This window comes from Hyalella azteca, unplaced genomic scaffold (genome assembly GCF_000764305.2).
Source record: "Hyalella azteca isolate HAZT.00-mixed unplaced genomic scaffold, Hazt_2.0.2 contig1620, whole genome shotgun sequence".
In the NCBI taxonomy this organism is placed as follows: Eukaryota; Metazoa; Arthropoda; class Malacostraca; order Amphipoda; family Hyalellidae; genus Hyalella; species Hyalella azteca.
In genome coordinates, this window is record NW_025931924.1 from 3,846 (window position 1) to 16,225 (window position 12,380).

At 38.9% G+C, this 12,380-nt stretch overlaps 1 protein-coding gene across 1 annotated transcript; it reads left to right on the top strand.

Moving 5' to 3' along the window:
- The first annotated feature begins 314 nt into the window (after positions 1-314).
- On the top strand, positions 315-11,902 carry LOC108672803 (transcription factor Sp1). The gene is made up of 14 exons (XM_018160547.2): positions 315-489; positions 703-1,072; positions 1,262-1,332; positions 1,696-1,893; positions 2,313-2,439; positions 3,909-4,071; positions 5,040-5,161; positions 5,681-5,756; positions 6,025-6,108; positions 6,754-6,905; positions 8,446-8,596; positions 9,001-9,126; positions 9,325-9,555; positions 9,865-11,902. The coding sequence occupies exons 1-14, from the start codon at positions 396-398 to the stop codon at positions 10,108-10,110; spliced, it is 2,211 nt and encodes a 736-aa protein (XP_018016036.1). The 5' UTR covers positions 315-395; the 3' UTR covers positions 10,111-11,902.
- The last annotated feature ends 478 nt before the right edge of the window (positions 11,903-12,380 follow it).

Sequence of the window (12,380 nt, forward strand, 5' to 3'; positions counted from 1 at the left end):
TGGAAAAAAATTGTGCAGATATGGATAAGAGATAGAAAATAGTGCAGATATGGGTATTTAAGAGATAGAAATACAAGTCATTTGGCTGCTTGTATATATTTTACAGACAGTAGTAAATGTCAGGCTTTACTCCAATATGGTATCTATATGAATTTCTAAGATGTTATTTGAAAATATTAGATTAGCCAACCTTAAAGAGCCACACCCATTTTTTTGCCAAATTTATTACCATGGAGATTAGGGCTGCTCCACAGGTTTTAAATCACTCTTAAATTTATGTTCAGTCTTCTTATGTCTTCTATCTTTTATTTACAGGAGTTGACATATATACAGATATATATGCAAATCTGTAGCAATTTTTAGGCAGACTTGGCTGGAAACCATCACTGATAATAATGGACAGTATATTTGTGTGCTTCCTTTGTGAAGCTGAGTACAAGGATGTGGATCTTCTCAACGAGCATATGAAAGAGCACGAAAATATGCCAGGTATGTATTTTTGTAACGGGATATTTAGGCTGTTGAACATTATCATTTGAGACCCATAAAATCGATACTTTTTGTTATAAACAGGAAAATTTTAGCATATACGATATCCATGTAAGCTTGAATCAAATAATTTTGTTTGCTAATTCTGATTATTGTGTTTGCAGCTTTTGTGCTTGATACAATTGAACAAGCTCACATTCTTATGCTTGACAGAAATGAGCTCAGGAATCTTGAAGAAAAGGCGCGGTCGTCCTCCCAAAGTCGTTGACGAATTTGACTCGAGTATGAAAACTTCTTTACCTCAACCAGTGCTGAAGAAGCCTAAGACTGAAAATCATGAACCATCCTCAGGGGCTATAAGTAGAGGAATGAAAACGTTTATGAGATCTCCAAAACCTCAAAACTCTGTCTCATCTTCCCACAGCCTGCCTAATATTGTGAATGGTAGTAAAGCCTCAACATCTTCTAATTCCATATCAGGCAGTACTCCCTTAGTATCTAGAACAACTTCCAAATGGGGTCAAGTTGTGAAAGAAGAAGTCTCCCCTCCTTCCAATGTCAATGCTCAGGCTCTCAGAATGCAGTGAGTGATTCTATTTTTTTAATACCATGTTTAAGTAGTTTGATAGTTAATTTTTTCAAGTCAATTTTTCTTATAATGGTCCAAAATCAACATTAAACTTAGGTACCACTGAATATACATAAATTATTTATTCAGGAATTGTTTGCAAATTATCACATTTCACTTATTATTGTTTCAATTTTGTTCCAGGAAAATGATTCTTGCCCGTGAAAAGCGCATGAAAGAACTGAGTTCAAAAGCTCCTACTCAGATGCTGGGAGGTAGGTCACTTTGTCATTGTTATCATTTTGGATTTTGCAATAAAATGGTAAATATAATGAATATTGTTCCAGAAAGTGGAAATAGCAGCTGCAGCAATGAACACACTATATTTTGCTTCACTCTCTCTGAGCATTTGGTTGAAATTATCATCTCTTATTCTATGTTCCATTAGCCCATTCAACAATTTAGTATATTCTCCACCTACCCATAGAAGAAAAAAAAAGTTGTTTCTCTCTAGTCTTCTTTTTATCAATATACAAGAAAGCTGCCTGCAGAAGTATGTCAAGAAGTCACTCTAATTATTTAAATTGTGACATCAATTAGGAAAATATAATGATTAATGAATGCTTCTTCTGAAACAGGGAATGATGGCAGCAGCAGTCCAGATCGTGAACTTGAGGAAGTGCAGCAGCTACTTGATGGCTCCCCCATGTTTACTTCCGACTCAATGAGCAGTCAGAGTGGTCCTGTTGTGCTCACGGCTGAGCCTGAGAACTTCTCAGTACCTTCCTTGAGTGTCCCTAAAAAACATAAGCTGAACATGAACAAGTGGAAAAAAAGTAAGCTTTAGATTTGGGACATGAATATGCAGTATGCTTGAGAAGTACTTAAGTTTGTTTGCAATCTAGGTGAAACTTTTTTTGTTGCCTTGTGCTGTTTCCACACTCATGAACCCTCTACCACCAGACATGAGTAACCGGAGCAAGATTGTCACAATCCTACTTCCCAAAAAGAATATGTTCTAGTGAGCGCAAAATGACTTGCACTGATGGTTGCTGCCATGTACAACAACTTTAAAATGTTCTCTGTTTCGTACAAACGTCCTCAGGTTGCTACACTCAATATTTACATATAATTTAAGTTGAAATTTATGTTCCCGGAGAGTGACATATGGCGGTAGAGGGTTAAATAGTTTTTATCACTCATTTTAATAATGCATTGTTATTAAATAATCTGGAGACCCTTTATTCTCTCCAAGGCTCAGATTATTTTGAAAATGAAGTAGATTCAATGCTGGACTCAAGCATGAGCATTGGCAGCAGCTCGAGCATGACTTCTTACTCCACTACCACCAATGCCTCGTCTGGGAAGAAAGAGAAACTCAGGTCAGTGTTGGCCAAATCTTTTGGCTTGAGTTGTACAAAATTTATTAATATATAAGAATTCCCAAAATCCCTTGCAAAATGTGGTTTCCTTGCCTAGAATGCTTCAATTTATTGAGTTTTAAAACTTATGTGGCATAAAAATTATGTGTTCCATCTTGAGTTAATGGCATATATTCAAGTTATGGCAGCTCTCAAGTGGCAAATATATTCAACATTCTGCATTACTGTATACAGAAAACTAAAAGTTTCTTGTTTATTTGTTACATATTGTAATATCTATGTAAGTATACCTAATTCTTTTAAACATGCAGTGCATTAAATCATCCGTTTATTTGATGTGACAATTGTGACGCGCCTTATTGACAATTAGCTAGAAATAGTCAATAAGGCGCATATTGACAAGGATTGTCTGAACACTGCAACTTGAGTACATGAGGGTTAAATTGGAATGCATAATATTGTATAAAATTACACTGGAAAATTAAGGTACATAATAATAGGAACATTTCATTGTTACAGAAATGAGGCGTGTAAATGAATTTTGAACTTGAAATTTATCCATTTTGCAAATCACTCGCAACTCTTAACCCAAAAATTGAATCAAATGGTTTGAAAATAAATATCTGATACTCTGTTCAAACTTTTTTTACTTTACTTGGAAATGTTGATGAGTTGCTCGATCATGTCAAGTGGTATGTATGGTGGCCTATTGCTGCTGTTAACCATACCGCAGGCAAACACACCTTGACGTAGTCCTTCAGCCTCCTTCACGACTGTATGGTGTTCATGATGGCTGGCGTGACGTAGCTCTCAGATTGTTGCTGTATCACCGCTACTGTTGACCCTAACCGTACGATGATTGTTGTGTGGTTCGCGTTACTTTAATGACTTTTTGACTTAATGGCCGCCCGTGTGACTACTTCTCGTGTTGTCTCACGGCAAAGTCACAGCCGATGTGTGGTATAGATTTGGCCACACATAAATGTAGCGAAGTCATGGTCGTTAATTGTTGATTGTCTAATGCCGGTGTCGTAGTTGCCGGTGTAATTGTAGTTGTCTAATGCCGGTGTCGATGAGTCTAAATTCCTTGCCACAGTAATGTTAGAAAACGGGTGAAGGGGCCGTGGCCGTCGCGACGTACCTACTACGTGGGGCTGCAGACTGCGATGGGTGATTCCTAAGAACTTTTTGGCGCGGACTTTGGTTCCTTGCATGTACAGATGCCCCGTATCCTCATTTCTAAGCCTGACGAAGACGCCGCGTCCCTCGCGATGTAAACATATCCGGTCTCACGGTCTCAAATATTCCTGTGTTCCACACACTACATCGTTTGAGCCCGCTACCTCACCCATCTAAACATCATCACTCTCTTTTAATAAAATTAATATCTTGAGGAGTTATTAATATGCCCTCGAACGACGCTATAAACAACCTTTTATGATATTGATGAATGTGTGTGTACTGTACAGAGTTCGGCTGGTGGTGGCTGAGGTTGAGTATGAAATGCTAGCATCAGACGATGAAGACGACGGCCCTGTACTAGTGTACGGCAAGCGAGCCACGCCTCTCCCCGATAACGTGCTCGATGTGCTCGGTGTTAAGAAAGACGGCGTGGCCCAGACACGCATCAAAGTAAGTAATGCATCTTGCATATTGCTTAGGTAGAGATATGATTGAAGTATTGATTAGGACCCAGTTTGACCTGAAATTGATCGATGTAGATTTAGTCTCCAAAATTTTATAGTTTCTGTAGAAGTTCTTGATGCTACATGTTAGCAGAAGTCAGTCACGTTAAAAAAAATGTTATGGTCCTTCCTCCCTGCTTGAATCATGCTGTTCTAAGTCGGCAATGATTGAAATAGCTTTTTATTTTGTATATTCTCATTTCTGAAGGTGAAGGTTTATTATTCGTTTGAACCCAGTATTGTGATCCTTTGTTAGGATTAATAGTTACTGTCAGGGTTACGCCTTGACGTTAGTTTGTGTTCATTGTGTTGTGGTGTTGAAAGTGTCAATTAAGAGTATTGTTGGTTTAATGTCAATCAAGAGTGCTGTTGTTTTGACTTGTTTTATGAAACTCCTCGTTTACGTTCATCAGAAATACAGAGATCTCGTTAAGGTGAGCAACTCTACCGTGTATTCTGTCTCAAATATTCGTGGCCGCCTAACTGAGGGCGTCAAAATTACTGATATATCTCAATTTGTTGTTACTGATCATGTGTTGGATTTTGTTGACGATATTTCTGGTGTCTTGAATATTAAAAAATTAGCTCTGTTATGAGACTAGATCCAACTGCTAGCGCTTCCTCAATACCAACACCCTTAATGTACAGTTTTCAAGTCTTCATAATTTTGACACACTACTACTAAAATTAAGCACTAAGAAATAGGATCAATTTTCTTTGCTTTCAATTATTAATGCAACTTCATGCTAATTATATTAAACCCATATTGATATTGTTGTCTATAATGGTGAGTTATTAATTGTCTAAAGCTCAGTGACATGGTATAGTAATTCTCAGTGTCGCGCTGGTGTTGAGCGTGAATATTTGCCAAGACGATAAGTATCAGGCGTGTAATGCCAGGCTCTACTGACGCAGGTGCAGCGCGGCGACTACGAGATTCTCTACAGCAAATCCTCCAAGCCAGGCCGCCGTTCTGCTCCTCGAGGACAAGAGCCTGAGAGCGTCTACGAGTGTGATGAATGTGGCAAGTCATTCAGGTGCGTTCTGGTCTCTGTGTGATGAATGTGGCAAGACATTCAGGTGCGTTCTGGTCTCTGTGTGATGAATGTGGCAAGTCATTCAGGTGCGTTCTGGTCTCTGTGTGATGAATGTGGCAAGACATTCAGGTTCCCTTTATTGATGCTATTAGATGAGGCAGGTATTGAGTACTGAGCAGTGGGTTCATGTAATGTATGGTCCTACAACGTTTCTTTCGTAATCATCTAAAATTCAGGCGAAATTAGCATAACAAATAGTGCACGTATAAAATTTTCCGATTTTGTAGCCCAATTTTCTAAATTTGGTTGATACTTATCCGAATAATTCATGCATACCATATTTCAAGGCTTATTACCCATACGTGTTGCAATATATAAAAAATTTGATACATTCTAGCAAAAAAGACTTGCAGGAAGCCTCATGTGGTAACATCATGCTGGGGCTTGAAGCGGACTTGATCTGATTTGCTGTTTTAGTGGATGTAGTGGATGGTGTGATCACGTTTTGGTGTTCTGCAGGTCCAACTCAACACTGAAGGTTCACCTCAAGTCTCATACTGAAGTGAAGGCTCTGCCGTGCCCGCACTGTGAACAGGTTTGTATTCCAGAGATTTTATTTGTGTATTGACCTCCTTGTTTTTAGATCAATTCAAGTTTCTTTTTCACGAGATTGTCGACGTTTCAAATTTCAATTCTGATGAATTAATGTTTGCCGAAAACAAATGGAAATATATTATTCATTACAAATATATTTCTTGATATTGAATTTACCGAATTGTCAACAATGAAATAATACCTATTTGACTACAATATTCTAAATTGGACCATTATAATTATTTGGTTTTGGTGCCTTTTGTGTACAGGTGTTCCCTCAGCGTCACATCCTGCAGCAGCACCTCATAGACGAGCATCCCTCCTACAACCTCATCTGTCACTACTGCAAGAAAGTGAGGGCATTCCTTCTAAAATATTATGTTTTGTGCTCGTTCATTTGGCCAATTCACGTCGAGAATAATGGTAAAGATAGTACCAAGAAAGTTTTGCATGTTCGAAAGAAAAATATTCGGAGGGTATCTTCATAATCATTTTTGGAGAATCAAAAAGTGAATAAACTATAGCTGCAGCGAAAATTGGATGGTTAGATGTTGAAAATGCAAAATGAATGAAAAATTATAGAAAGTGTAACGTTTCAGTCTGTGCTTTCATATGTTCTTCATACCAATGTATTGCGACATGATCTTTATTTTTCAATGAGTAGTAATGCGGTGTTATACACTGCCTTAGCTCAGCCATAACATCTGTAGATCTTCGGCGCTGAACACACACTTTGCACGTTATATCATGCACTGGAACCATCTCACCAGGTGTCCACACGGGAAGACACGCTACAACCAAACCTTACCTACTCCATGTTCCACCAGGTGTTCACACGGGAAGACACGCTACAACCAAACCTTACCTACTCCATGTTCCGCCAGGTGTTCACACGGGAAGACACGCTACAACCAAACCTTACCTACTCCATGTTCCGCCAGGTGTTCACACGGGAAGACACGCTACAAGCAAACATTACCTACTCCATGTTCCACCAGGTGTTCACACGGGAAGACACGCTGCGCTCTCACTTGGTGCGCATGCATGAGACCGACGGAGGCCTCAACTGCAACGTCTGTGGCAAGAACTTCCCAAGCCAGGGCCAGCTGGAAGCCCACGTTAGAGTGCACACTGGCGAACGTCCTTTTAGGCGAGTTTCCGCCCAAATTATTCGCCAAAGCTGCTCATATATTGTGTAGTTTCACCCTAGCGTTTTAAGTTTTAACTATTATCTAATATTAGCTGGGTTCTGGTTGTACGTTATAATTTTGTGAAGTTTTACCCGAGTACAAATAGGTGTTTCGCTTGCGCGCCTTAGAACTAACGTCTAGCTCCTTTAATTCAACTGAACGCTGCGGTCTAGTTTATTTATTATACATTGAGAACAACAGTAAATGCTACACGATACTTGTAGATTTATTTTGATGCATCAATTTCTTAAATCACTACTGGTGACGGAGATGTTCTAGGTAGCACGCATTCGGTGGCCGCGTCATTTACATTGCATTAGAATCTTCAAACTGCGCGACGGCGGCTGTCGACCTGAACGGTCTAGTTCAGAGAGAGCTGTCTGTACTGTAAGTACGTTTTTGTACCTACTAGTCAAAACAGTAAGGTTTTTGTACCTACTAGTCAAAACAGTAAGGTTTTTGTACCTACTAGTCAAAACAGTAAGGTTTTTGTACCTACTAGTCAATACAGTAAGGTTTTGGTACCTGCTAGTCTGCCAGTAGCTACGGTGACGTTTATGCTGACCGTTATTACGGGGTGCAGTATTTGGTGCAATACAAAATGTCTTTTTTGTTTGCCGCTTTCAACGTGTGAACACTCATTTATTTGATGGAGGATAATAAACTCTATATTATCTTGATTACAAGTTTAACAGATGTGATACCAATAAACTATTTTAAGTTTAAGCTACTCTGATTATAACCCTTTGCTATTGAAGCGACAAGCGTCTTCAAAGGAGGCATTGCTATAACTAAGCTAATTATTGCTCAGCAGCCTAAGCTAATTAGAATTAGTTAACTTGCTAGGCTTAATAATAAGCTAAGCTTATAACTAAGGCATTGGTATAACTAGACTAGCATAGCCGCCTGAAAGTTCATATTCGTCCCGCTGCTTGAGCTGTCAATGCGCGATCGCATCCTGGCCCAGAGCAGTGGTTGGTAGACAGTGTGAGAGTTTGTATTTAATTTTATTCTAATGAGAACTAGTAAAGAACTCGAGCACAGTGATGAAATTTATTCTCTCAAAATCGCTAGCTATTAAGCTAGGAAATTCACTCGCCAAGCTTCCTCTTACAGTGTATTAAATTTCTGATCGGAATGAAATGCTCATGTTTTACCAAAACGGTTCTATTTAGATACTATAAGTTTTACGTTTTATTCATTATACGTAATAAGTTATATTTGGATATTAAGTTACATTATTCATTTCGGTGCTTGAAGTAGCAAGTCAACACAAACAATTATGCAAATATGCCAAGACTGAAATAGTTTGACGAACATGCTTCGGAATCCAGCTCTACTATGTGCTCGTTCCTGAAACATGAAACACGCTCAACAAAATTGTTTCAAATCTAAAATTGTAGTATCTGCCATATATTTTTCACTTGCTGCATAGCTGCTGAACTCTTCCCCTCTCAGCGTATGTTTTTATGTTTAAATTTCGACTTTTGCCTCGTACAGATGTCAGCTGTGCAGCCGAGCGTTCGTGCAGAAGGTTCACCTCAAGACGCACCTGCGGACGATGCACCAAACGCTGGACGCGCCCACCACGCCCTGCCGCCTCTGTGACGCTATGGTCGAGGACCGCATCGCTCTCAGGGACCACGTCACTGTGAGATCACCAACGCAAACTTTCTATGAGATTATTATTGCTGTTATATTATCGCGTCCTTCAGTTGTGCACTGAATCAAAGTTTTAATTTGAGTAAAAATTTTAAAAAGTGCGAGAGAACACCTTATAAATAGCTTGTTAGAATATCGGATTATAATTTTGTTTTCGTACATTATATTTGTAATTACGTTTTCCAAGCAATTTTCTTTTTGATTTTTTTCACCATTTACTTTAATATTTTACACCGTTATTAAAATGACTCGCAATAAAAAGTTTGAATCTTCGTTTTCAATGATCAAGTTTACTAGAAATTATTAAAGCAATCTAGTGACATTATTGCTTGATCAAGTTTTTTAATTTAAATGTCTGTCATCTATTGTCTGTTGTTATCCAACCCCCCTTAGGCTGCCCACGGTCTCTCTCATGCTGGCTACAAGACTCAAGTCGCAGAGCTTCGAAAGATGGGCAAAATTCCCGAGGTGGTACCTCCTAAAGTGAAGGTCGTCGATCCTTCGTTCCGGTACAAAAAGGTACATTTTCGTTGGAGATGGAGACTAGAAATCTTTGTTGATGATGTGAGTTCTGCGCTCCGGTTTCATGCTAGCTTTTTGTTACACAAAACAATAGTTAATACAAAGTCTGACGGTTTGCCTCGTTGTAATTTGGAACATCTCATGTTCTCAAATTTGTGTTATATTTTGAGTTGAAAGCACGTGGTTGTGCTTCAGGTGAGCGTCGAGGACCTCGAGGCCATGGAGAAGAAGGGTGCAGGCAGCTCTCGAAGTCGGGCGGTCGCAGCGCGTCGTTCTTACATGGACGATGACGAAGAAGATGAAGACGAGGAAGACGAAGAAGAAGAGGACGATGAGGACGCTGAATTTGAGGCGTATGAGAAACGCATCGCCGTTGGGCGGCCTCGGGACAAGGAGGAACTCAGCTTCGTTGAGTCGGCTTTTAAGGTGAATATCCGGAACATTTTTTTTTGTAAAGGTTTCTTCGTCATTAAAGTTCGATTTGCTTTGTGCTTCACAGCAAGGTTGATAATATATAAAACATTCATTGGTTCACCGTCCTACCATAATCTACATCCAGTTTTTTATGAACGATTAAACGTCATGATATCCGGTATTATACACCGTGTTGAAAGTTATGTTGGAAAGACACAGTGATGAGAATCTTTGGAATGCATCGTAGATGTTGCTCTTAAGCATGTTATATGTCATTATTATTTGTTTCTCAAAGGATTTTTGCCTGTTTTTTTTTTGCAGGTGGCCGAGGAGATGGATCAGCAGGTTGGTGTCACTCGCATCCAGAAAATAACGCCAGTGCAGTACTTCAGTAGCAGCAGCAGCACAAACAGCAACAGCAACAGTTGTGATATACCTGCCACCAGCGCCGCCGCTTGCTCCATGTCTGATGCAAGTTTGACCTTCGTCAGCACCGCGCAAAGTGTCAGCAATAATGGCTCCGCTGACATTCAGCCGGACGAAGGCGTTGTCATGTTCTCCATGTGAGCCAGGTCTGCCCCATAATCACGAGCCTCCTTTTGAACCTGAATCTCGCGGCTGAACGTTGCGTGCATTCATTTACGTTAAATATGTACACCGAGTATCGCGTGGTTATTGTGGATGTCTTTGTGCTCTCTTTAAAATTCGTGCCTATTAAAAGTTGTGCACAAAGTTCCAGATGACGTTCTGAAATTTAAATAATTATGGAGCTGGTAAATCTTGATATAGTACTAGAACTAATCTAGATGATAGCTTACTTGTAATGTAAATAATACTTGATCTTAGTAGAGATAACTAATTTATTTTCACTTCATGCCTCGAATTGAAATTAGAGACTCCAAAGTGCGACATGATTTTGCTCGATGGCGGATGATCTGAGAATTGTATTGTTCATATCAGGTTAAATTTAAATGAAGCTCCTTAAAGGTAAAATATCAAAACGAATTATAAGTTTCAACTTTAATAACTCAGCAGGTGCTCATGATAAAAAGGCTGTACTGCGACTACTGCCTCAGCAATGTGAGTTTTTCTTGGGCCAAGCTGTAGCTTTGACGTATATAGCTGGAATTTCCTTGAAATATTTAGTTGACGATTTCTTAATATTCGTTTCGCGTTATTTTACAATTGAATTTTTGTTGAGCGAATATTCTCGTCCGTGGTCCCTATCAATAGCTGCGAGTTTTTCACTTCAATTGGATGATGTCACACTCAACTCGAAATGAATGCTCGCTGTGTAGTGGTTCAGCTTCACGATCTGGTGATAACTCGAGTTTAATTGGTTGAAAGATATGCGGTATTTAAAGCCAGATAATTGCAAGAGCTTAGCCAGAGTTACCACATTTAGAAATTACGTGTGGGATGCATAAAGCTTTTAGTGTTATTATTTTTTTATTGTTGTAGTGTTTTAGGTCAGATTATCACGTTTGTGTCAGCATCAGTATAAACAATTAAATTTTCTATTTATGATGACAAGATAATGGCCGATGACGTGGCTTCTGACAACTGCTATGTATATATGCTTTTATCTATATCATAATGTCGTTTAAGTTTTAAGAGCACACATCACCTACAATTCCATCTTTCAATTATCGTCTGTGCATTGCAGTACAATGCCGGCATCTGTCGAGTACATTATTATTTATTCTATGTTTTTGTAATCTTCTGAAAACTAGTTCCAGTCGGACGGTTACAAATGAAAAAAGAGACAAGGAAATGCGTATAGTTGAGAAATGGTTTGAAAAATTGTTATCTAATGGATTTTGGTTTGTGGTATATTCGATCTGAAGATTACATGTGTATTTGTATAATTTCTGGTAGTTGGATGAACAGAACAGGAATATCATTTAAATTATTCCTGGCGGGCCTGTAAAATGATTATGTAAGGTTGCAATTCACCATCTATTCATAAGATGTTATAATTTTCAAGTTCCAATTTGCCCCGTTTACTATTGGTTTGGTCACGTAAACATTATGTTGGCTACAAGGGCTTTAATGTTCATTGAGCTGCTGCCTTTATTAACAATTCTCTGCGTCGCTCGCTGTTTTTATCGCTATTTATAATTTTGTTTCAACCTTTCACATATGAACAAAAGTGACTCTAGATTTACCATGTATTTTAGGACTATTTTAATAACTCTACTGCTATAGTCTTACTAGATTATTTCGTTTCTGAATATTCTTAGGTTAGTAGTGTATCTCAAAATATATGTCCCTCTATGTTGCAGCGTCAAAAACACGTAGATGTTAATGCACAGAAGCAGGTCCAAGTTCATTTTTATAATTAATGTTTGAGACTGCAGAACTGAAGTTATCTCTACCCTAGCACATTCTTAACAGAATGTGCGCTAACTAAGTCGAATTCATAGAGTGAAACATTGAGCACTTTTCCCTCTGTTGACTTAGCTAGTCGCAGTATCACAGTCGACATTTTGAGCAACATGATGTCACCAGCTAAGTAACTTGAAGCTTAACCGTCGATATCTGACATTGCATGATGCACCAGCAGTTCATTGCTTTTAATTTTTATGACGTGGTTCTGTTGTGTTGGCTAGAACCTATTACGGTGTTGGAGTTTCTTTCCCACTACGTCACTAGGTGGTCTAGTTCAAAATTCTGACGCGTGATTATATTTAGGTGGATCCTCAGCTGTCTGTTCAGCTAATCATTAAATGGGCTGAGCCACAAGAGATCGTCAACGGGAGTTAGGAAGAGCCTTTTAGGAAGGTCGTTTTTAGCAGGTCTTGTGACTGATGTTTGGCAAAATATCATCGGGCGAT